The following is a 26,089-nucleotide window of genomic DNA, read 5'->3' on the forward strand; positions in this document are numbered from 1 at the left end:
TAGCTCGGTTGCCACAAGGCCCTTGCTCATGCTGGAAGCAGAGGTAGTGCCAGGTCTACTTCCTTCTTCGGGGGACAGTGGGGGAGGGTGCTCAGAGGAAAACCTCATCGCCCATGCTTACCGTGAGGACAGGCAAGCTGGAGCGGGTAGAGGTCACCAGCCCGGGCCCCCATCACATCAAACCGTCTTTAGCATCACCTCAACCGGGTAATGGTCGCTAATAGCCTTGGCCTGTGAGGACGGGTGCACGGCCCACTCTGCACATGGTACTTTGTGACCGGACCCCCCCCTCCGCACACCACATGCTAGTCCCAGTGGCAGAGGTTGATACAGAGACTACCAGAAGTCCTGGGGTCCCAGCCCCAGCAAAGCTGAAGCACATAAGGGAGGACACCTACCAGCTGGCTGCTCAGGCCGTAGGCAGCCTGGAAGTCAAAGGGGGTGGCCGAGTCTGGAACGATGGCATGCTGGAGCAGCATTCCTGCCACCACGATCCTGCCGCACACAAGAAGGGCCCAGGAGGGTGACTGACCCAGGTTTTGGGAAGCTAGACCTAGGAGTCGAGGCTACTCCCAGAGCCGACCCCCTCCCTACCTGTCGTAGGCACAGTGTGTGGCCGTAGTCGTGGTATCTGCGGTATCAGGAATCAGCCACTGGAAGGCCGGGTTCGTGCGCAGGCGGATGGAGGCCCACTGGGAGGGGGCCATGTAGCTGCAGCCAGCATTGAAGTCGCCCATGAGCATGATGTCCTAGTTAAGTAGACGGCAGCCACTTGGCCTGGGCACACAGCACATGCCCCCGGAGCCTGGGGTGGGGGACTCACCTCCAGGTCCCACTTCTGCTGGACATCCAAGTAGACGTCATAGAGCGAGTCCATCTCCGCCACGGCATCCAAGGGGGCCGCATGCAAGGGAATAATGGCAAAGGCCTGGACCGCTGGGGAGAGGGTGGTCCTGCTCAGCCCCGGGGTGGGGGTATGAGCCAGTACCAAGGTGGTGTGTTCCTGAGTGCCTTCAACGTCAGACTGAAGCACTAGGGGGGACCAGGGCTTTCCAGGGGCCCCAGGAAGGCGTGCATACCGGTGAACGGGGAGTGGAACAGGACGATGGTGGGCTCGCGGCTGAAAGTGTCATTCCCGCAGGGCTCGCAGCCGTCGTCATATTGGTAGCTGTCCAGTACGGACACCTGGTTGGGTCTAGGGAAGGCCAGGGGCTTAGCCTGGGACTGAGGGTGCGGCCCACACCAGGGCCCCAGGCTCTCAGCTCCTGCTCTGTGGCCTCCAGTTCCTCCCCGTAGGACAGACTACTGCCCACGAGGTCCCCCTCAGTGTCCCCGGGTGGCCCCCATCTCTTGGCATTGGGGCTTTACCTGAACAAGAAGAGGTACTGTTCCTTGTAGCTGTTCCGGCCCAGGGGCTCACTGACCACGAACTGATAGGTGTTGGGGTCATCCCTGGATCAAGGAAACGAACGTACCCGTCAGGGGGCCCCCAGGGAACCCTCCTGCTGCCTACAGCAGGGCTCCTGGCTCTGTCAGGCAATGGTACCATGCCCTGGGGGGAGGATCACCATCCCGTGCCTCCCCAGCGCCCACCCTGCCCCCCTGGCCATCACCCACTGATTGAGTATGTCCAGCAGCTTCCCCATGGCTGTCAGGTGGCTGTCTCTGACCTCCTGGATGACAACAATGTCGTAGCGACTCAGGATCTGTGGACAGGACCACGTTGGTGCTGAGCAGGGCAGCCTGGGTGCACAGCGGCTGCAGGTCCCCACAAGGGCTGAGCTGCTCCCTGGGGCACCTTCAGGTCATGGTTTGGCCTGATGCTCCTGCCTGGCATTCTGTTGCCAGCCATGGATGGAACAGCAGACAGGGGTCCTCCCTGTCACCAGAGACTCTCCACACCCCCATCTGTGGTCGCCCTCAGGACTGGCTGCTGCCCCAGTGTTCCCAGAACCTGTTATATGCCTCCCCCCCCCGGGGTTCCTCGGGGACAGGCCGGCCTGGACTGACCTGCACGATGTAGTGGGAGAGCGTGGCATTGGACATCTTGGTCTCCCCAAAAGTTCGGATGTTGAAGGCTGCTATTTTCAGGAACAGGGCCACCCGCAGCAGGCCAGCCAGGGTGAGCAGTGCCCCCATCAGCCTGGCTCCTCTCATCCTGGAACAGGAGGGATGTTTACCTGTGAGTCTGGAAATAGGACAGTGCCTCCTCCTCCCCCAGAGTCCAACCAGGTGGGGCTGGTGGAGCCCAAAACTGAGTAAATCCTGTTTCTGCGGGCTATGCTGAACAGGCCAGGCTGAGACTCACAACCCTCTCCCCAGTGTCCGGAGAGCCAGACAGTTAAGTGAAGCACCCTGGGGTCTTCTCACTCCACCTGCCAGAAGACCAGCCCCTGTGAGAATCACCAGCCCGAGGTGGCCCCTGGCCCTCTGTTGCTGGGACACCAGCTCACTGCCCTCCCTGCTCCAGGCACCCACCCAGCCTGAACTGGCAAGAGCTCTTCCCGAGGGGCCAGTCACCTGAGGGGCCTCCAGGCCTGGCACCCCTTTTCCATGGGCCCTGTGTCACACTGCCCTTGGGGCACCACTCACTCACCTGAAGGTCAGCTTCTACAAGGACGATGGGAATTCTTACAAGAGTTAGGAATAGATATTCTCTGATCTGTATCAATGGCCTCCTTTTGCTACTTTAAGAAAAATTAGTTGCAAAGGGGAGTGAATTAAAAAACGGATGACAGACCGTACAGAGCTGCAGCTGAGTCCCAGCACAGGGAATGTTTGTTTTCCCCTGGGGTTTTAAAGCTTTAGGCAGTTGTGACCTTTCCCAGGGCATCACCTAGGGGACAGAGAACAATGGTGCGGCCTGTGTGGCTTTCCCACACACCTGATTGGCTGGCGTGCACCTATCGCAACAGGCACAGGTTCTTGCTGCTGTAAAAAGAGCACCGGATACTATGTGCACTTGGTTTTAAAAAGTCTAATGACCGGGCCAAAGTGCCCATGTCCTTCACGCATGTTGCTCTCCCAGGGAGGGGGAGGTAGCAGGTGTGTGCCAGGGGGCGGGCCCGGCTGTGTTCCAGTCTGGAGATGACCTTGGAGCCACAGGTCAAAGCCAGCCATCCCCCGTGAGGCCCAACCACCGCTTCCTCATGGGTCCGCAGCGTGGGCTGCAGGCCACTGGGCTGGAAGTCGGGCTCCCCCTGCGGAGCACGTGCCGTGGGCCCCAGGAAGCGGCGGGATGTGGGGCCCACCTCCATTGCCAGCAAGGCAACAGGGAACCTTAGGGTGAAGAGTGTGTGTTCCAGGCGGAGGTGACCCCAGGTGACTGAGTCAGGGACACCATCAAGCAGCTGAAGGCTCTGGACTAGGTCTCATGTCCAGTCATTTCTGTTTTGGAATCCCTGACTGTCCTGTTTATAGTCATTTTCTGTGTCTGCAGAAACAAGTCACTAAAAAGCTGGTGGCTTAAATTGACAAAAATGTATTCTCTAACAGCCGTCGAGGCCAAAGACCAAAATCCATTACACGGTGCTGAAATCAAGGTGTCCCGGGGGCCGCACTCCCGTAGAGACATGAGGGGAAGGTTCCCTGAATCTCCAGCTCCTGGGGGCTCCAGGTCACCCCACTCTGCCCACGTCGGCACCCTGCTCTGTGTCAGTTCTCTCTGCTCCTCTTACAAGATCCATGGGATGGGATTTAGCATCCTCCCGGACCTTCAGAACCTTCTCCCCATCTCAAGAGCCTTGACTTGATCGCAGCTGCAAAATCTATCTCCTGCCACCTAAGTTAACGTTCAGAGGTTCCAGGAATTAGGCCAGGGATCTCTTCTGGGAGCCATTACGACCCCCTGGAAGGGACTCCGCCCATCAGGAGGGGCTGCGGGACTGGAGGACAGGGAGCCGGGGAGGCCTCAAGGCAAGGGTCAGGGAAGTGCGGATCCAGCCAGAGCCTCACGGGGCAGGAGGTGGCAGAGGGGATGAAAAACCGGTCAGAAGGTAAACCAACAAGACCCGGAGTCCAAGGTAATGAAAGCCTGCTGACAGACAGCTGTGTCTGTCACACCAGTCTGTTCACGTGTCCCTCCTGTGCAGTGAGGTGGCCTGGCCCTCAAGCTGCCAGCACGCCCATCACAGCCTGACCAAAGATTTGCTTGCTGCCTCTCCCATTCTCCATCTCTGAGTTTTTAAGCACATCAAAATCCAGATTGTGCTCAGCAAGCAAGACTATTGGTGTGTGCAGCGCAGGTGCCTAGAGCCCGTTCTCCCGTGCACTCGTTTCTAGACACCCCCTGCCGGACCTTTCGAGGGAAACCTGGGAGCAAACGCAGAGGGAGGCCACCAGCCCCGCTTCTGACCGAACGTGGGATGCCGCCCACAGGTGGCACAAGTGTCACCCTGCAGCTACCTGGTCCTTCCAGTTCTCAGCACACCCCTCCTGGGCAAATCGCTGCCCTTGTGCCCTGCGGAGCTCCCTGGTGTGGTCTCTGCCCTCCCTCCGGGGTCCTCACTGCGGCCCCACTTGTACCAAGAGCCAGGCCCAGTGCACGGCTGCCCTGTCGGCTGCCCTCAGAGTTGGGCCTGCGGGAGAAGCAACACAGCCCGCAAAAGAGCTTTGACCAGGAGTTGGGGATCTGGGGCCCGTACCAGACTCACCTGCTGCATCTTCACCCATTTTTTTTTTTTTTTAAAGATTTATCTATTCATTTGAGATAGCACACACATGCGCAGAAGCAGGGGGGAGGGACAGAAGTAGAGGGAGCCCAATGGGGGACTTGATCCCAGGACCCTGAGATCATGACCTGAGCTGAAGGCAGATGCTTAACGACTGAGCCAGCCAGGCGCCCCGCATCTTCACTCTCATTTTGAGCTTCATTGTCTTCATCTATAAAATGGGGATAAAACTGTCACTGCCCTCCTCTTGAGTTTAAGTATCAACAGATAACATTTCACGGAAGACACATATCACATCTTAAAAATCCATCTTATCCTTAAGAATAATAACCCTCTCAAATGCTCTACTTCTGTCACTCTCTTACCTTTTTTTCTCATGGACTTCTTTTCCATTTTTATCAGTCAGCTCTTGTGTAACAAGCAATCCCCAAACTCAGTGTACAACATATGCATTTTTTCCTCATACTCACAGGCCTGCAGCTACCCAAGGCACAGTCTTGTAAACGGTGGAAGGTGAAACTTCCAGAGGAGCAAATAAACGATGCCTCCAGAGGCCTCAGTTCACAATTTGCATGTTGCCACCTCTGACCACATTCTTTTGGCCTCCACAATGGCCAGGCCCAACACCAACAGTGGGGAGTCCGGGTACACTCCTTCCATGCCCAGCCCCAAAACGGAGACACAGAATAGGTGCCAGGGAAAGGTAGGAAGCCCCATGCTTCTAGCATTTTTCAGTTCTGACAGCAGAGAAATGAGCGCTGACAGAAGACCACCTTCTCTGATCAGGCTGAACTATTTTTACATCAATCCTGAAAGACTGACACCCTCTTTGGTTAAACCCTGCACCAGAGACGGGAAGGGGAAACTGCACGTCACAATGGTTTCCTGAAGTCAAAGCCAGATCTTCAGCTCTGGTGTGGCTGAAATCAAAGGATAAGGAAAACATCCTCTAAGCACTAAGGCCGGCAACAATGGCGGCAAAGGAACACCTCTGTGCAGGTTGGTGGCCTGCATGTCACAGTAACTGCCACAAGACCCTGGGACCTGCTCCTGAACGCTCTGGGGGTGGGGGTGGCCTCACACCAACATGTAGCCCTGGGGCGAGGATGACCACTGAAATGGGAAGGACACACAGCTGTGGTTCCCACACAGTGCGCTAAGACACATCTGGCCACACTATGACCCTGCCGGGTGCCACAGGACACACAGCTTCTGAGGGGGAACAGTGATAACGTGGCTGGACACTGTGGTTTAGGTGCTCACGGTTTCAACAGTTTCTCTTGCTACATTCCTCTCCGATGCTGCAGGTCTCTGCAAGGCTAGGTTTCTGCAGTTACTGAGAATGTTCTCACCGTGTGACAATCCGTGCGCAGCAGGCACCAGTGATGGCAGCGTCCACTGATTCCATGACTGTAAAAGTGCCCAACAGGCTTACGTTCCATTCCTAAGTAATTCTGGTGACTTACTGAAAATATTTCTTCTTCAAATTCATATGTACAGATCTTCCTCAATTTATAACAAGGGTTATGTCCTGGTAACCGCTGTAACCACACTGAGAACCATAACTTTCCACTGCAAGTTGAAAATACTGTTGAAATGCACTTGATACACCTAACCTACCTAACACCATAGCTTAGGCTCGCCTACCTTAAACGTGCTCGGAACACTGACATTAGCCTAGAGTTGGGCCAAATCCTCCCACACAAAGCCTATTTATTTTATAATAAAGCATTCAATATCTCATGTAATTTGCTGAATACTGTACTGACAGTGAAAAACAGAACGTCTGCCAAGGGTATCGACTGCTACCCTCGTGACCGCGTGGCCGACTGGGCACTGGGGTTCCTGCCACTGCCCAGCATCCCGAGAGAGGATCCTACCGCACGTCATCGGCCCAGGAAAAGATCGACATTCAAAATTTAAAGTATGGGTTCTAATGAATGCATATCGTTTTTGCACATTATAAAGTCAAAACTCTTAAGACGAACCAGTGTGAGTTAGGGACTGTATATTACTTTTCCAAATGTCTCTAAGTTGCTAGGACATAAATACTTAAGTTGTTTAGACTTATTTAATTAATGGAACTGTTAGGTATTTTTGGCCTAGGCAGTCCCTCAGAATAATTACGGAACCTTACATAGGGGTGCTCTGAACTGAGAATGTCTGAGAACCTTTAGGTCTAACACATACATAATGAATATGCCTGAGTTACTGTATCTATAGTTTCCTATACTGAATATACCTTCTCTTCCAGCCTTCATCATTTCTAACAGACTGAATACCTATCTTCTCACAAATTCTCAAATCTACAAACTGCTAATGAGAATAATTGTGATCTCAACTGTTTTTATTTTTTAAAGATTTTATTTGAGAGAGAGAATGAGAGAGAAAGCACATGAGATGGGGGAGGGTCAGAGGGAGAAGCAGATTCCCTGCCGAGCAGGGAGCCCGATGCAGGACTCGAGCCAGGGACTCCAGGATCATGACCTGAGCCGAAGGCAGTTGTTTAACCAACTGAGCCACCCAGGCGCCCCTCAACTGTTTTTAAATGCATGAGTGCATACTGATGTAAAAAATTCATCAGTCACCTTTGGGAGATGCTGGGGAATTCGCTTGTTATTCTGCAAAGTGGCCAACAGTCAAAAATCAAGAAATCTCCCTGCCTTTCCTATGTAAATGGTACCACCGAGTTGCTCAATGGTTACTGAGGGGCAATTTGTTTATATAGGCGTATTCCAGCTAAGCAATGAATTCTAGCTAATCAATGAATGACTGCCAGAATTTGAGACTCAGCAATTTGCAACCCCTAACGTAGGCACTGATCATCAGTGGTTACTAACTCAACAGAAGACAACAGCTGTCCACACCTGAACAGAGGACACAACAGCACTTAGAAAGTAGCTTGCCAAAACCAATGCAAATATACGCAACCTCTAGATCTCAGTACCAACTTACAAGGGACAGAAGCACATCAGTCATCACCACCATGGGGATGCAGCATAATCCAGACTGTGGGAAACTACAGGACAAAGGATGGTTTCATCAATAAATTTTAAGAAAAAGAGGAGAGAGGGGCGCCTGGGTGGCTCAGTCGTTAGGCGTCTGCCTTCGGCTCGGGTCATGATCCCAGGGTCCTGGGATCGAGCCCCGCATCGGGCTCCCTGCTTGGCAGGAGGCCTGCTTCTCCCTCTCCCACTACCCCTGCTTGTGTTCCCTCTCGCACTGTGCCTCTGTCAAATAAATAAAATCTTAAAAAAAAAAAAAAGAGGAGAGAGGAGGGACTCAGAATAAAATGAAATATGAGTTCTATTACTAATGCAATATGGATTCTGTAAAACAGTGGATCTCAATCGTTTAAACAAACATTTCCTTGGGGCGCCTGGGTGGCTCAGCTGGATAAGTGTCTGACTCAGTATCAGTTCAGGTCTTGATCTGAGGGTTCTGAGATCAAGCCCCCACACTGGACGCCATGCTGGGTGTGGAGCCTACTTAAAAAATAACTAACTAAATGGGGCGGCTGGGTGGCTCAGTCGTTAAGTGTCTGCCTTCGGTTCAGGTCATGATCCCGGGGTCCCAGGACTGAGCCCCATGTTGGGCTCCCTGCTTGGCGGGAGCCTGCTCCTCCCATTGCCCCTCTACTGCTGCTTGTGCTCTCACTCTGCTCTCTAATAAATCAAATCTTAAAAAAAAAACAACCCTAACTAAATAAATGAACATTTGCTTAACAAATCACTTAAGAGGCAATCGGGAACATGAGAACACTGGTGTGGTAAGTGAGGAAATTTCAAGCACACCTGGGCTCACTGCTCTTTGCTTTAGTGCACTTCACACAAACTGAAGTTCTGTGACGACCCTGCCTCAGGCACGTCTGTCAGCACCGCGGTGCCCACAGCACCACTTGCTCACTCCGTGTCTGTGTCACATTCGTGTACTTCTCGCCGGAGTTCAAACGCTTTCATTCTTCCCGCACTTACTACGGGGATCTGGGATGTTACTAGCGTAGCTGTCCTGGGGCGCCACAAACTGCGCCGACGTTGAGACAGCACACTCCAAAGTGTTGTGCATGTTCCGTCCGCTCCTGCAACTGGCTGTTGCCCCATCTCTTGCCCTCTCCTCGGGCTTCCCTATTCCTGGAGACACAACAGTACTGAAATCAAGCCAATTACTAACTGGCCAGTGGCCTTTAGAAACTGAAAGGAGGAGTGAGTCACTCATCTCTCACTTTAAATCCAAAGCTAGAAATGACTGAGCTTAGTGAGGAAGGCACATCGAAAGTCAAGACAGATGAAAAGCTAGGCCTCTTATACCAGTTAGCCAAGTTGTAAATGCAAAGGAAAAGTTCTTGAAGGAAATTAAAGATGCTACTCCAAGTGAACACACAAAAATAAGAGAACGCAACAGCCTTATTGCTGATGCAGAGAAAGCTTTAATGGGCTGGATAGAAGATCAAACCAGACACAACACTGCCTTAAATGAAAGCGTGATCCAGAGCCAGGTCATCTCTTCAAACCTATGAAGGCCGAGGGAGGTAAGAAAGCTGAAGAAGGAAAGCACAAAGCGAGCAGAGGTGGTTCATGAGGTTTAAGGAAAGAAGCCACAACATAAAAGTGCAAGATGAATCTGTGAGTACTGATACAAGGCTGCAGAAAGGGATCTAGAAGATCGATGAGATCATTAACGAAGGTGGCTACAATGACTAACAGATTTTCAACCTAGACAAAACAGCCTTATAAACAGAAGAAGATGCCATCTAGCACGGTCATAGCTAGAATAGAGATGTCAGTGCCCGGCTTCAGAGGGCAGACTGACTCTCTCGTTAGGAGCTAATTTAAGAGCTGGTGACTTTAAGTTGAAGCCAATGTTTATTTACCATTCTGAAAATCCTAGGGTCCTTAAGATTATACAAAATCTACTCTGCCCGTGCTCTCTGAATGGAACAACAAAGCCTGGATGACAGCACATCTGTTTACAACATGATCTACTGAATAGTAAGCCCACATGTTGAGACCTACTGCTCAGAAAAAGACTCCTTTCAAAATGCTCATGACAATGCACCTGGTCACTCAAGAGTTCTGATGGAGATGGACAATGAGATTCATGTTGTTTTCACACCCAGTGACAGAACATCCATTCTGCAGCCCAAAGAGCAAGGAGTAATTTTGACTTTCAAAGCTTATTACTGAGAAATACATTCTGTAAGGCTGTAACTGCCTTAGACAGTGATTCCTCTGATGGATCTGGGCAAAGTCCATTGAAATCCTTCTGGAAAGAATTCACCGTTAACCTTTGTGATTCATGGAAAGAGATCAAACATCAACCTTACCAGGAGTTTGGAAGAAGTTGATTCCAACCCTCATGGATGACTTCGAGGGATTCAAGACTTCAGTGGAGGAAGTCACTGAGATGTGGTGGAAATGGCAAGAGAACTAGAATCAGAAGTGGAGCCTTGGGTGCCTGGCTGGCTCAGGCAGAGAAGTTAGCGACTCTTGATCTCGGGGTCATGAGTTTGAGCCCTATGTTAGGTGGAGAGATTACTTAAATAAGTAAATACTAAAAAAAGAAGTGGAGCGTGAAGATAGGGCTGAATCACTGCGATCTCAGAATAAAACTTAAACAGATGAGGAGTTGCTTCATATGGAAGAGCAAAGAAAGTGCTTTATTGAGACAATCTTTCCTGGGGAAGATGCTCTGAAGACTGTTGAAATGACAACAAAATATTTATTGTAAACTTAGCGGATAAAGCAGCCGTAGGGTTTCAGAGGACTGACTCCAATCTTGAAAGAATTTCTGCCATGGGTGAAATGCTATCAAACAGTATCACATGCTACAAAGAAATCGTTCATGAAAGGAAGAGTCGATCAAGGCGGCAAACTCCACTGTTGTCTTATTTTAAGAAACTGCCACAGTAATCCCCACCTTTAGCAGCCACCACCCTGATCAGTCAGCAGCCACCAACATCGAGGCAAGACCCTCCTCCCCCAAAAAGATTATGACTTCCGGAAAGCTCAGACGATGGGTAGCATTTTTTAGCAATAAAGTAATTTTTAATTAAAGTTTGTACATTGTTTTTTAGACATAATGGCATTGCATATTTTAACAGACTACACGATACTGTAAACATAACTTTTATATTCACTAGGAAACCAAAAAATTCATCTGGCTCACTTTATTGTGACAGTCACATTATGATGGTGGTCTGCAACTGAACCAAACACCAAGGTGGGCCGGTATTAAATGTTTAGGTGTGGTCATGCCATTGTGGATATGCTTTCAATGATCCTTGGATTTTTTTTTTTTTTTGGTGCTTGTTTTTATTAAAGCAAAGGGACAGGACTCATGGGCAGAAAGAGCTGCCAATCCTTGAATTTTAGAGTCACACTGAAATATTAAAGATGAACTTATATGCTATCTGGGATTTGCTTCAAAATGTGGCCCTGAAGCTAGGTGGTGGGCACATGGAGGTTCAGCATACTAATTTCTACTTTTGAATATGTTGAAATTTTCCATAATTTAAAAAAATTCTATAAATCAAAACATTTGGAATCCATAACTAAATACAAGGCATCATCCAAAAATGAGGTAGTAAGAAGTTGGGGGCACCTGGCTGGCTCAGTCAGAATAACATGTGACTCTTGATCTTAGGGTCATGAGTTTGAGCCCGACGCTGGGTGGAGAGAGTACTTAAAAAAAAAAAAACACCTAAATTTTAAAAATGAAGTAATAAGTTAATATTAAAAAAGAAATCACTCAAAATACTTTAAATGCCCAGGTCTGCATGTTAGGAAGTGCCTCTGGTAACCATAAGGAGCAGGGCTGGGCTCAGGCGGAGGGAAGGCAAGCAGGCTGCCTCTAGGTGAAGGGACAAGGGTGGCTGACATGGAAGGTATGGTGAGGCGGGGAGAGCGCTGTGGCCTTAGGACAGGACTTGGTGGTATACTGGATGTGGAATGTGAGGAAGAAGGATTTCAAGCTGTCAGAAACTCTGGGTTGGGAGACGGTGACCAGCTGTCAGGTCCTGCAGTCCAGCAGCCTTAAGAGGGACGGTGGTTTTCCACCTGTGCAGGAAACACTCCTGACTCTCCTGGGAGATGGGGCTCTGTCCCCCAACCTGGCTGCGGCCAAGACACCTCCCTGACATCCAGTGGGCTTTGCAAACTTGCTACAGAGGAACCAGACTGCAGACTATATCCCTGGATGCCCTTGCCCCGCCTCCACTGAGATGCTCAGATACTTCAGACTCACCTGGCTCCCTGCCTTCCCTCAGCGCGACCCCAAATGCAGTCCCCGTCTGCACTCACTCTACCTCTGCAGCCACCATGCCAGTCCTCCCCGGACACATGCAATGCCTACCCGTGGTCTCCCTGCTTCCGGAAATCCACCCCATGATCTGAGTCTCCGCACAGGACCCGGCACGTCTCGTGAATGTGCCATCAGATCATGTTATTCCTCTGCTTACAATCTGTCATCAGTTTCTCCTAGTCCTTGAGACGAAAGCTGAAGCGATTCTAGTTCTGGGCCTCTGCTCCGCCTGCAGAGCTGGGCTGCCCTGTCATTCTGGTTTCAGCTAAAAAGTCACCTCTTAAGGGAGGTCATCCTCTCCCCAACAATCCTTACCACCAACATGGTCCCAGTATCATCTCTTTCTTTACTTTTAGCACTTGTTTTCTTTGTTCTTTAATGTGTTTGCTCTTACTTATTTACACTCGTTTAAGGCCCACCTCTGGACTGGAACACAAACCCCACGAGAGCAGAGACCTCGTCCAGCCTGTCCATCAACTTCCTTGTGCCTAAACCAGTGACTGGAACACAGAAGGCGCGCCATGACAAATGCATAACACAGTGGGGCTACGTGCTCACCTGCTCGACACCTCCCTCAGCACCCTCCTGGCTAAGAGGACGTCCGTTCCTCAGGGACCCTCCAGAGACCCCGGCAAGGCCTCCTGTCTTGAAGCACAGGGTACACTGTGGGGCATCCAAGTGGCCTCCCAGGAACGAGAACCTCCCAGGAACGAGAACCTCCCAGGAACCACGGCTGTCACGGCCCTGCAGGCCTGCCTCCCCTCAGCCAGACTCAACCTGTGTTCCTTCTCTCCCTGTGGGAAGGGTGTTCACTGCCCCACAGAGCAGTTTAGAAGACAAGGGGCTTCCATCCTTTCCTTCAGATAAAAGGCTGATGTCTTTGCCATGACATTGCTTTAATCCATGTCAAACAACCTATGTGGGTCAGCACACTGGCCTTGGCCCATGACCTTGCCTTACCTCACCATCCCTCATGAATTTATTTCTGTTCATTATAAAGAAACCATTAACCCAGGGTGGAAAACTCCTCAGAACAACATGCACCTAAATTGCGATGATCCAAAACATCGTCAGTCATGCTCTGCAGCAGCCCTGGCCCCCACGTCCTCACCCCTGCCTGTGCCCATGCCCATCACATCAGTGCAACAGGTGGCACTCAGGACCCGCAATGTGACGCCTGAAAAGCGTGTGTGTGCCCCTTGCAAACCAGACGGGCCTCCATTTCCCCAATCCCACCAGTCCTCAATGCTACCTTTCTGCACTCTGCATTCAGGGGAGAAGCAAACAAAAAGACAACTGTGTAAAAATGCAGTTTCTAAGGCGTATGTTGAGAGGTTAGCATACATTTAGCCCAAGACCATAAATAAAAACACGCTTGTGTTCCTGACAATGAATCTGAGGGCCCCAAAGATTTCATTAGCATCACAAAGCTCTTCCAACATGCCAAGAGTATTTCCAACAGGGGCGCCTGGGTGGCTCAGTTGGTTAAGCCACTGCCTTTGGCTCAGGTCATGATCCTGGAGTCCCGGGATCGAGTCCCGCATGGGGCTCCCTGCTCAGCGGGGAGCCTGCTTCGCCCTCTGACCCTCCCCCCTCTCATGTTCTCTCTATCTCATTCTGTCTCTCAAAATAAATAAATAAAATCTTAAAAAAAAAAAAAAAAAAGAGTATTTCCAACAAAGTTGCACTGAAACATGTTCTCCAAGTTCCAAAGACCCGCGAGTCTCTCCAAGCACAAAGAACCTTCCTTGGCAGGAACCTCCCCCACTGCCCAAGGTTGGGGGTCTACAGAAGAGACAAGCAGGGCCCCGGGGGCCCAGGACAAGGACGCTCACAGGGTAGTGTGGGCTAGTTGCGGTGGTGTTTGCCGGGGTATTTTCTACCCTAACCCCTAACCCTAGGGTAGAAAGGTCCACTTACTGAACTTTAAATTTTAGTCATGCTCTCCTGTTTCAGATTTTTCATTTAATTTTTTATGAATTCTATGTGGAATTCTGCATCTTCTCTCTCTGCTTTAATCTGTTAATCAGCTAAAGTCCGTGTCTGACAACTCCAATACCATAGTCTCTGGGTGGGTCTGTCACCCTGCCCAGTCCTGTTTGTCAGGGTACCTGGTAAACTGACTCAGCATCAGGCACGGTGGGTGAAAGGATGTGGGCTGATAACTCTGCAAGCCGGTCTGGCTAGCATAGGCTACACGGACATCTCTGAGCTATACGTGGCCTATGCAGAGGTATGCCAACCAATGAGCGACAGCCAGAAGGAACACAGGCCATGTCCCTCTGCCTGACCAAGAGTCTCTGGGGCTGAAGACCTCTGTGTCCTTGTCTGAACCCTCTGGTATCTCTCCTTACCAGCCCAGTCCTACAATGAAGACGGCAGCAGGACACAGCAATTCTACATTCTAGAAGCTCATTCTGTAACTTCTCAGAGAACAGGAGCGTGTGTCCTCAGCTGAGGTCTACCATCTCGCTCTTAGAGAAGGAGCCTTGGGGCTTGCAGACTGCCAGCTCCAGGCCTGCTTTCTCTCTGGGGACCCTTCCCTCCTGGCCAGATGGGCAGTGCTGGTTTTTTATAATTAGTGCAAGTAACTGCTGTGCTTCCTGCCTAGGACTGGCCATGAGGCTTATCTATAAACACTATAGTTTGTTACACATTGACAGTTTCAAACATGTTTCCCAAATGGGCTCCTGCCTCAGGGCCTTAGCACTGTCCCTCTACCTGGCATTCTGCCTCCAGATGGGCGTACTGCTTGCCCCTCCTTCACTCAAGCCTCTTCCCAGATGTCACCTCACCATAGCATCCTACTTAACACGTTTTGTCCCTCTATCCTTATTTTTGTCTTACCAGCAATCACATCTAATAATGTACATTCTGTCATATTGGATGCAGTCCAGTGACAGCTAGGGCTTATATATCAGCACCTAAACAAGCCATGACCCATAGTGGGTGCTCACCAAGTGGCTGCTGAATGAAAGGATGAACATCAGAGAGGGGCCTTTTTGACAGAACAATGGCTTTAGATGCTCTCTACCCTCTCAGGCTGCTCTGGCTGTCCCCATCTAAGTGTGAGCATCTCACACAAAGGGGGCCTGACCCAGTCTTCACTGATGAATGAGTGAAGGGATAGGCTTCTGCCACCAGGCCAGGCTCCTCAGCCTCCACATCCCAAATCCTTGTGGGATGGAGACATCGAACCAAGGGTGATAAGGGAGCACCAAAGTTACAGCTCTTACTGGGAGGGAAAGGCTCCTGTAGGCTGAGGAGCTATCAGAGTAGTACTTGGGTAAAGCACAGCCAGAAAGCAGAGACAGGACCAGTTCATCCTGTCATGGAAGTCCCAGGCAGAGGCTGACTGTCAGATAGCAGACCCCAGAGAGTAGCTGGTGTGGACCTATCTCTGTGGAGAGGAGGGAGCTGCCCATGTCTGAGCCCAGAAGGACCCTCACAAGAACCAATGGTCCCAGGAGCCACCACCCATTAGATGGTGCAGCCCCACAACACAGTGGCCACTGAAGCTCTCACCATTGACCCTCAGGTCTGAGTACTAAGCGACAGCATCTTTTCTAACTCTGCCCAATCCTTCCTGGATGGGCCAGCTGGGAGGGCTGATCCCATGTCTTCCCTACCTCCCCGGTTACTGTGTCCACTAGTCCCCAGCCTCTGTTCACCCATTCTCTGAGCATCGCTGGACCTTAGACTGTAGGACATTAAGGCAATGTGGCTCTGCTAGTGTGGAGGAGACCACAGTCCCCAAGCTCCCCTTGGTGTTTCCCACCCCCCAGGAAGCTTCAAGCTGAAATGTTCCCATAACTGAACTCTTCCCTGGGGGGTAGGGATGCATGCAGTGAGAGCCTATGGGGCTCAGTCACATGAAAAGGCTCCCACTAAACCATCCTACCCCAGCGCCTCAGCCTTCCCCCTTAACTGGCCTCTGGGACAGATGCCTCATCAGGTCTGCCATGAGTGAAGGATGATGCACTTGTCCTGCCCCACACCCCCACCGAGCCATGGGGCTCCCAGAGTGCCTGCCTGTCCTGGACCCCTGAATGTGGGCAGACTCAGGGCCCTGCCACCACTCTCCTCCCAGAGGTCTGGGCACCACCCCCAGGGAAGAATGTGAGGCTGGGAGAGTCCTGGCTGTGGGGACAGGAAGCTGTTCTGGGTGGAGAATGGGAAAGGCAGTCGCAGAGACCTCTGCCTGCTCACAAATTGCAGGCTCTGGGGAGCAGCACTGGTTCTCACCCCACTTCTATATCACTTCAGAAAACACGTCCACTCACCTTGCAAGGCTGGCTTTCCAGGCTCCCCTCTTGCTGCCTGCATGACAGCTGCCAGCCAGGGATCAGTGTCCCTGCCTCAGAGTGGAAGTGTAGCAGGGCAGCACTGGCCACCAGTGGCCATCTTGACCCAGCTGTGGCCGTGGACAGGGCCTCGGGCAGAAGCAGAGGTGGCCCCAGGAGGCCAGGGAGGAGTCCAGGCCAAGGCCAGACTGCCCAGAGGTAGGTTGCTTTGTCGGTCCAGTTTCCCGTCGTCTGAAGACTACTGGAGTCATGGTGGGCCACGGAAGCAGGCCAGGGACTCTGCCTGTGCAAGTTCATGGGCGATCAGCTCCTTTCTTCACGTGAGCTCCTGTGAGGAGGCGTCGATCCTCGCAAGCACCTCAGCCCAGCAAGGACACAGCCACACAATATGGTAACGGTGAGCCTGCTGTGGGGCGAACCCCAGGCCTCCACCATGTCACTGTCTTCCAATCTGTACCATCTTCCTGTTCCCATTCGTGTGACTGCTTAATAAAATAAAAAGAAGGAGTGTTAACAGTGTCAGTTGGCTTAGCCAGAGAGTCCCCCCGCCCCAACCCCATTCTGAATTTCATTAAGCTCCTGACAGGCTGTTTCATCTGTTTGGTTATGTACTCATTCAAGACAGAGTAACAGGGCCCTGTGAACTCAGAAAACTGGGCAAGAGATGATGTGATGCGTCTCCTGTCACCAGAGGAGATTGCAGCGAGAAGGGAAACCGACAGCCGGAGCCCTGTGACTGCACCAGCCACAGCCAAGGTGGTTCCGGGCTACAGCGCTGGGAGGGGAAACTCAGACAGCCAGCCATCTCCCTCAGGGGAAGAGACAGGAGGGCAAGGAGGCAGCTAGGACGCGGGGGCAGAGTGCTAGGGAGGAGGGGCTGCAGAGCAGGCAGAGCTCCAAGATATGCAGCTGAGGAGGAATCTGTACCCGTGTGAGACAAACTATGCAAGGAGCCCAGGGCAGGAATCCCTGGAAAGGAGCAGATGGAACCAGAGCTCACACAGGGATGGCCCTATTTTATGTTCCCATAAACCACCATGGTAAAGCCTCCTAATTCACAGCGTATCGGGTAGAATCCTCAGAAGGGCATTGCCCCTCACAATGGGGCTAAATTAGCTGCAGACCAAAGGCCCACCCTAACACTGCTCAGAAGCAAGCCTCCAAAGAATCACCTGATGCCAAGGAACTTAACTGTGTGCCAGACCAAGATTTACGCTCTTTGAAGGAATATAACAAACCCCAGCAACCAACAACATAAATTCACAATGTCCAGTATTCAATAAGGAAACGGCCAGGTGTATCAGCTGGAGTCCAGCCAGGAGACAGAAACCACATGGTACTTTAAACAAGGGAAGTTTAGTATAAACAATTATTAACTATTTATAAGGAGTTAACTGAAAAGAAACAAAAGAGAACTCTACAGAATACCCTAGGGTGAAGGGAGGTACCCAAGGAAAGGATTCACACCTGGGAGGTGGGTGGACACAGCCCACTGGATGGTGAAAAGTTCACTGGGCTGCCCCAGGCCAAAGCTGGAGGCTGACGACAACCTGTGTGGGTGCCAACAAAATGAACTGGGAAACTGTGTGCAGAGGTGCTGATGAACTCACGGGAAAGCTGTCAGGAGGCCAGCCGGGGTCCCATGGAACTTGCCTGGCAGTGCCTACCCCTTCCAGACATACAGAGAGTATCAGGGCGGGAACCACAGGGGTGCTGCTGAATTTGCAGCCAGGAAACTGCCTGAAAAGGTGCCACAGAAACTTAGTGGAGTGAGCTCCCATGCATCCTATGTGCCAGCCTGTCATAGAACAGAACAAAGCAGAACACACAGAACCAGGAAGAGAGGCCCCTTCTCCTCCAGCACCCCCAATGGCGAGAACTGGCATCAGGCTAGCTGGCAAGGGAGAAACATTCCAGCATCACAAGCAAGCAATGAAGCGTGAAATGGTAACTGCTATACCAGGCATGTGAAAGAGAGCAAAATACGACCTACGACCTTAAGAAGACCAACCATTAGAAACTGACCTAGCAAAGGCAGAGATATAGGAACTAGCAGACAAGGATGATGAATATTATTTTATAAAAATGCTTCACATATTCAGGAAGGTAGAGGGAAACACGTGCATGATGGGGAGGAAAATGGAAGCTATAAAAAGATCTAGAGATGGTAAGAATAGTCTCTGAAATGAAAAAACATTAGTATGGGATTAACATCAGATCAACACTGTAAAAGAAAAGATCAAAGAATTTAAAGACATAGCAACTGAAACAACTCAAAATGAAGTACATACACACACAAATAAATAAAGCATACAGATAAAACAAAACAAAACAAACAAGAAACACCAGACACTACCAAGCAGGCCAATGTGCATAAACTGGAATCCCAGAAAAAAGAAGAGCAAAAAGGAGACAGAAACAGTATTTGAAGAAATAAAGTAAAATTTCCCAAATATGATCAAGACTATAAACTCGCAGATCCAAGAAGCTCAATAAAACCCAAGGAGCTCAATAAAACCCAAGGAGAATAGAGCAGCACCAGATCCAAGATGGCGGCCAGCAGGAGGCTGATGAAGGAGCTTGAAGAAATCCGCAAATGTGGAATGAAAAACTTCCGTAACATCCAGGTTGATGAAGCTAATTTATTGACTTGGCAAGGGCTTATTGTTCCTGACAACCCTCCATATGATAAGGGGGCCTTCAGAATCGAAATCAACTTTCCAGCAGAATACCCATTCAAACCACCGAAGATCACATTTAAAACAAAGATCTATCACCCGAACATTGATGAAAAGGGGCAGGTTTGTCTGTCAGTAATTAGTGCTGAAAACTGGAAGCCAGCAACCAAAACCGACCAAGTAATCCAGTCCCTCATAGCACTGGTGAACGACCCCCAGCCCGAGCACCCACTTCGTGCTGACCTAGCTGAAGAATACTCTAAGGACCGCAAAAAATTCTGTAAGAATGCTGAAGAGTTTACAAAGAAATACGGGGAGAAGCGACCTGTGGACTAAACTCTGCCGCGACCGATTGCAGCGAGTGTGAGCGGAGACCCCGCAAAGCAGGACTCTGGAAAATTGACACGTGCCGCCGCCTGGCATTTGCTTGTGGCAGTTACTTTTTTTTTTTTTTTTTAAAGATTTTTATTTATTCATTTGAGACACAGGGATACAGACAGAGAGCATGAGGAGGGAGAGAGGCAGAGGGAGAGGGAGAGGCAGGCTCCCCGATGAGCAGGGAGCCCGATGCGGGGCTCGATCCCAGGACGCTGGGATCATGACCTGAGCCGAAGGCAGACGCTTAACCATCTGAGCCACCCAGGCGCCCCGGCAGTTACTAACTTTCTACAGTTTTCTTAATCAAAAGTGGTTTAGGTAACCTGTAAAGAAAGGATTAAAAATTTAAGATGTTCTAGTTCTGCTTTCTTTGTTTTAAAAATCACTGCTTCAATCTACTTTAAAAGAATGGCGTTTCTTTTCTTGTCCAAATTGATCCAAAACCTTCAATTTACATTTAGCCCTTAAGGTTAAGGGAAAAAAAGAAAAAGAAAAAAAAGTTGCAGTTCCCTTTCTTCCCCTGCCCTTGCAACTCCCACTTTCTTGCATTTGGTTTATTTTTCACTCATTCACTTCCCCCAGACCCAGGGCTATCTCCTCCGCAAAGGAGAAGAGACCGCTCCTGGCAATTCTGGTGGCTTCTCTACTCCCATGTTGCACTGCCCTGTGTGGGAGTTGGTTCAAATTCTCCTGGCTCCAATTTATAACATCCTTTAAAAAGAATTTAAAAATAAGCAAACCACCACTCACCACCCCACTACCTCCCCCTCACCACGAAACAAAACAAAAACCAACCATGAAAAGGGAGGCCCAGTTCTTCTGTAAAGATCTGGCTGGTGTTACCACAATAATATTGGTTAAATGGGCAAACCCTGATGTCTGTGTGCGTGACTGAACTTCAGCCTGGCCTGCCCTGCTTGGGGAAACCCAGGTCTGTGGCAACCCCAGGGGAGGGCCTGCCGACCAGAGGATGCTGTGCACTTGTGTGAGGAATTTCTCGCCAGAGAGGCTCCTGAGGCCAAAGGTTGACGCTCCTCCCTGCAGCCACTGTAGAAGACGTGCTGGTCATTGCGGACAACACCGAAGCCAGATGTCCATGTGAAATTCCACTCTCACCTGTCTCTAAGCTCCATCTGAATGTGCCACGGAGCTCGCTCTCCCAGCTCCTCAGTGCAGCGCAGCCCCATTGCGACCCTCCCTCGGCACAGTTTGACCCTTTGCGGGGTTGGAATTGGCGGGACTTGGCTGTAGCCAGCAACAGTCTGGGGTTGCCGGTGCCCTGCTGACCCCTTCCTTTGGAGGAGCCGGCCAGCCCCGGAATAAGACGGCCTTCCCTCTCCCTCTGGACTCACAGCCTTTGCAGAGTCAAGCTCCACTTGAAGCTCACTCAGTAATATCCTTTACATGTGTTTTATATTGTTTTGACTGCCTTTTTTTGTAGAAATAAAATTGACCTTAGAATTTATCAAAAAAAAAAAAAAAAAACCCAAGGAGAATAAACCTCAAAAGACCACCACCAAGGTACATCATAATCAAGTTGTTGAAAACCAGTGTCGGGCGCCTGGGTGGCTCAGTTGGTTGAGCGACTGCCTTCGGCTCAGGTCATGATCCTGGAGTCCCGGGATCGAGTCCCGCATCGGGCTCCCTGCTCGGCGGGGAGCCTGCTTCTCCCTCTGACCCTCCCCCCTCTCATGTACTCGCTCTCTCTCTCATTCTCTCTCTCAAATAAAGAAATAAAATCTTTAAAAAAAAAAAAAAAAAGAAAACCAGTGTCAAAGAAAAAAATCTTTAAAGAAGCCAGGCTTTTAAAGAGCACATTATGTATGGTCCCAGCCTTGGGTCCCGCTGCGCAGCTCTGAGGACTGCCACCGGCTGCTGCCAAAATGTCACCGGAGACTTCAGCAGACACAGAATCTAGTAGATAAGGACTTTCTTGCCTTTCCCCTCTTGATTCAGGGTGTAGAGGTTTAAACTAGACTCTAACCATCTCATACCTAGAGACTGAGTTCTATCCAGCAGTTTGCAGATTGTCAGCTGTGGACTCCAGTAGGTTTCTAATAATTATGTGAACAATTTTGTAGCCCTCAAGCGAGACCATCTGTGAACTGGTCATTAATTGGCCCAGTCCCCATAGACGATAGCTTTTTAGAGTTAGTTTCCTATTTTTTTTTCATGCCATAGGTTTATTTACAAATATACTATGTTGAATTCAAGAGATTGATCAATTTTTCAAAGAGACTGCACCTCTTCAAATGCTCCTTTTCACATGTTTAATGGATTAATTAAAACACCCTTATTTCTTAACCAGTTGGTATCTTACTATAAAAAAAGGGTGCAGCAAATCCAGATCCAAAGTACAAAGTCATCATAATTAGTAACCACCATTCAGTTTTCCACTGAAAATGGCAAATTCTTCCCCAGGCCCTCCTTATATTGTCTCCTACGGACCACAGAGGTTGTGAACCTCCAGATGCTCTGTCCCAACACAGCACTGTTGGAAGTTCTGTGAAAGGCACAGAGACCTAAGACAGTAGAAATGTTTGTTTCCTATTTTTATCCATATTCTACTTCCTAAATCTATCTTCTAAGTTATGCTTTCAATTAGGCATCGGTCAGGGGTGGATGACTCTTTTCACAGAAGACAGCTAACCAGAGACACTTTCTTCAATGTCACAGACTGTCTGCACAAGATGCTGCTTTGGAAATAGCTTTGTCATCTGAGAGACTTGCTGTGTGTGTGAGACTTTCATCAACACGCTATGTGGCTTACAGATGGGAATTCAAGTAGGAATGAAAACAGGCAAGGGGGCGCTAAGAGAGAAAGAGTTATCACCACCTTGGCGCACCGTTACCGGAGGATTCTAAAATTCTGGTTTGCATGCTAGCATGTGACTTACGTAGCAACAACAGTTCAGGTGCACCAGGACATGGGTTCAGTTTAATAACTGTTCCCTTGACATCACTGAAATGACGTAATGTTGAAGACACACCCTGCAGGGTGCCCAGCTGTGAGAAGGAAGCAGCGGTCAGTGTCGGGCCATTAGCCCACCCTCGGCTCAGGGACTCTGAGCCTGGTCTGACTCTGAAACCTTGGTGCTCCCTCCTTGCCTGATGCCCAGTCAGTCCCATGCAAGCTGCTGGCTCCTGCGTTAACCCGGGGGTACCTCGCTTCTACCTGTCCATTCAGCGGGGATCTTGCCCACTGTAACGAACTGAATAAACTGTTTATAAACATGAAAAAAAAAAAGCACATTATGTATAGATAAATAAAGGTAAGAATCCTAAGTGACTTCTATAAGCTGGAGGACAATGGAATGACATCTTTAAAGCACTGAAAGAAAGGGAAAAAAGGTATCACCAGGAATTCTTTTACTCTACCAAAAATATCTTTCAAAAATGAAAGCAACAAACTTTCATTTTCCAGTCTGGCATGTAAGGAGTTTGGAAGCGGTCGCTACTGTCCTTACAATAAAAAAGCTAAACAAATTGAAAAACAGTTCTTTTTAGATCCATCAGAGAACTGAAGTCAAAGGATAAAACACTGCCCAAACAATCAGAGGAACAGGCAAATACAAAAAATCACAGCTTACTGGAGCAGATGCATGGGGCAGGAAAAAGCAAAGTATAACTCTAGAGGTTAAAAGTGGACAAGTTCAAATTAATAAAACTTAGGGAGGGCCCATTCTTAGGGGGACCCACGTACTCCTGTGAGTTTTACCTGCCAGGTTCTCACAGTGAAGGTCAGAGAACAAAACCTCTCAGGCTTCAGGCAGGGGAAGGGGAAAACGAGCCACTCTGACATAGGCCCGGAGCATTCTGTTCTTAACAAGGCCTGTCCTCAAGGGAAATTGTTCCAGCAGAGCCTAGCTTACTGAGATTTGCCAGAACCTACCTGACCTAGGGGAAGGAAAATGTCCAACTCCAGTCCCCTCTGCCTTCCTGTTTCACCTACGAGAGGGCAAAACCCAAAACCAAACAGCACTTCTGAAGGTCACAGGCCAGGGGCACAAGTTCCCTAAAAGACTGAGACCTAATCACAGAATCACAGAACTACAGATCACTTATTTATTTTTTTAAAGATTTTATTTATTCATTTGAGACACAGAAATACAGAGAGAGAGCGCGCATGAGCAGGGGGAGAGGCAGAGGGAGAGGGAGAAGCAGGCTCCCCACTGAGCCAGGAGCCTGATGTGGGGCTCGATCCCAGGACCCTGGGATCAGACCTGAGCCGAAGGCAGACACTTAACCATCTGAGCCACCCAGGTGCCCCGAGATCACTTTTTTTTTTAAATCAAGATTTTATTTTTAAGTCATCTCTGCACCCAACATAGGGCTCGAACCTTTAACTCTGAGATCAAGAGTCGCACGCTCCACCAACTGAGCCAGGCAAGTACTCCTACAGATCACTTCTAATGACATCAACAGGGCTTCTGTATGATAACCGGGGCATACAACTAAAAAACTGCCCTTCTCAGACCTTACTTAAGAAATCTTTAGGAAAACTCAGGTGCCTGGGTGGCTCAGTTGGTTAAGCTTCTGCCTTTGGCTCAGGTCATGATCCCAGGTCCTGGGATGGAGCTCCACATTGGGCTTCTTGCTCAGCAGGGAGCCTGCTTCTCCCTCTACCTACCGCTGCCCCTGCTTGTGCTCTCTCTCTGACATATAAATAAATAAAATTAAAAAAAAAAAAAAGAAAGAAATCTTTAGGAAAACTCAAAGACAAAGAAGAGACAAAAACAAGGACACCAGAGGAAATTTTAGCTCTGACACCTACTGATACAGCAAACAGTAAACACAGCCTAACTCCTAGGTGGTAAACATAAAACCTCACACAAGGGCATACATATCTCAAGTTGTTTTACCCAGTACATCATGTCTAGCTTTCAAAAAATCCCAAAGCATATTGAAATAACAAACACAGATTTGAAGAGACCGAGCAGAGAACCCAACTCAGATATGGCAGAGATACTAGAATTATTAGACAAGGAATTTAAAGCAACTATCATTAATATGCTAGAGCTCTAATGGCAAAAGTGGACAACATGCAAAGAGAGGTAATGTAAGCAGGGAGATGGACATTCCAAGGAAGAATCAAAAGGAAATGCTGGCAACCAAAAAAAAACAACAACAAAAAACACCTGTAACAGAAATAAAGAATACATTGATGGACTCCTCATCAATACACTAGACACAGCCAAGGAAAGAATCAATGAGCTGGAAGGAAGAAATACCAGTACAACTTTCAAAACCGAAATGTAAAAAGAAAAAAGAATGAAAAGGATAGAACAGAATATCTAAGAACTGTGGAACAATTACAAAAGATGTAATCTATCTGCGGTAGAAACAGAAGAAAGAGAGAAAGGAACAAAAGAAGTATGTGACCAACAATGACTGAGACTTCCAAAATTGATAGTAGAGGGCAAACCACAGAAGCTCACAGAACACCAAATATATATAAAAATTACAAATATAAAAAATCTGTACCTAGGGGTGCCTGGGTGGCTCAGTTGTTAAGCATCTGCCTTCAGCTCAGGTCATGATCCCAGGGTCCTGGGATCAAGCCCCGCGTCGGGCTCCCTGCTCCACGGGAAGCCTGCTTCTCCCTCTCCCACTCCCCCTGCTTGTGTTCCTTCTCTCGCTGTTATCTCTCTCTGTCAAATAAATAAAATCCTTAAAAAAAAAAAAAAAAAAATCTGTACCTAGGCATACCATATTCAAGCTGCAGAAAATCAAAGACAAGGGGCGCCTGGGTGGCTCAGTTGGTTAGGCGACTGCCTTCGGCTCAGGTCATGATCCTGGAGTCCCGGGATCAAGTCCCGCATCGGGCTCCCTGCTCGGCGGGGGGTCTGCTTCTCCCTCTGCCCTCTTCCCTCTCGTGCTCTCTGTCTCTCATTCTCTCTCTCTCAAATAAATAAATAAAATCTTTAAAAAAAAAAAAAGAGAAAATCATAAAAGAAGGCAGTGGGGGAGAAGCCTCACCCACAGAGGCCAGAATAAGAAGCATATTGGCCTTCTCATCAGAAACCATTCAAGCAAGAGAGTGCAGGAAATAATTAAGGTGCTGAAGAAAAAAATCTAAGGAGAAATAAAGACTTTATAAGATGAACAAAAATTAAGGGAATTTGTCACAGGGTAAATGTACCTACCAAAAAAATGTTACAAGATTTCTTAAGAAGGAAACTAAGCAAGCAGAGAACCAACTCTGCCCAGGTCAGAAACACACATCTACACCAAGAAGAGTGTTAGAGAAGGAATAAATGGGGGTAAAATATTTTATTTTTCTTATTCTTAATTGACCCAATGCATAACAGTTTGCTCAAAATAGTAATTTCAACAATGCATGCAGTAATTGTAGCTTCAGTACAAGTGAAGTAAATGATAATGATGTCATAAGGGGCAGGAGGAAGGAATTGGGGATATTGTGTTATAAGGTACCTGCACTACCCATGACATGGTATAGCATTATTTGAAAGTGGACTTGGAAGTGGACTTGGATTAGTTGTAAATAATGTGAATTTAAGAGCAAATACTTAAAAAGAGGTTTTTTCCTTTTAAGTATAATTGATATGCTAAGAGAGTGGGAAAATGTAGTCTATAAATGTTCAATTAAAGTCAGAGAAAGCAGAAAAAGAGTGGAATACAAAACCAAAACCAAAGGCAATGGATAAAAAACAGTAACAATTATGGCATATGTCAATGGTCTACATGCATATTTTCAGAACACAAAACTATGAAAATGGAAGTCAACCACAAGAAAAAA

The 26,089-nt window shown here is 49.0% G+C and overlaps 1 protein-coding gene and 2 pseudogenes across 5 annotated transcripts; 1 reads left to right on the forward strand and 2 right to left on the reverse strand.

The window, feature by feature from the left end:
• Positions 1-95: 95 nt before the first annotated feature.
• DNASE1 (deoxyribonuclease 1) lies at positions 96-16,570 on the reverse strand. 5 transcript variants are annotated; one of them, XM_031017617.2, is made up of 10 exons: positions 16,253-16,570; positions 4,799-4,881; positions 2,011-2,158; positions 1,618-1,706; positions 1,369-1,452; positions 1,080-1,195; positions 824-936; positions 595-749; positions 399-495; positions 96-231 (listed from the first exon to the last, which is right to left on the reverse strand). In XM_031017617.2, the coding sequence occupies exons 1-10, from the start codon at positions 16,568-16,570 to the stop codon at positions 178-180; spliced, it is 1,257 nt and encodes a 418-aa protein (XP_030873477.2). In that variant the 3' UTR covers positions 96-177. The 5 variants fall into 5 exon arrangements, with proteins under 5 accessions (XP_030873477.2, XP_030873474.2, XP_081676335.1 ...); XM_031017614.2 differs by having other exon boundaries at positions 96-495; XM_081820208.1 differs by lacking the exon at positions 96-231 and having other exon boundaries at positions 401-495; positions 595-711.
• Positions 16,571-18,786: 2,216 nt separating this feature from the next.
• LOC102748004 (ubiquitin-conjugating enzyme E2 L3 pseudogene) lies at positions 18,787-19,320 on the forward strand (annotated as a pseudogene).
• Positions 19,321-21,622: 2,302 nt separating this feature from the next.
• Positions 21,623-22,933, reverse strand: LOC102748907 (cytochrome c oxidase subunit 7C, mitochondrial pseudogene; annotated as a pseudogene).
• Positions 22,934-26,089: the final 3,156 nt, after the last annotated feature.

The sequence above is a fragment of the Leptonychotes weddellii genome, chromosome 5 (genome assembly GCF_054177405.1).
Source record: "Leptonychotes weddellii isolate Sample4059 chromosome 5, ASM5417740v2, whole genome shotgun sequence".
Taxonomy (NCBI): Eukaryota; Metazoa; Chordata; class Mammalia; order Carnivora; family Phocidae; genus Leptonychotes; species Leptonychotes weddellii.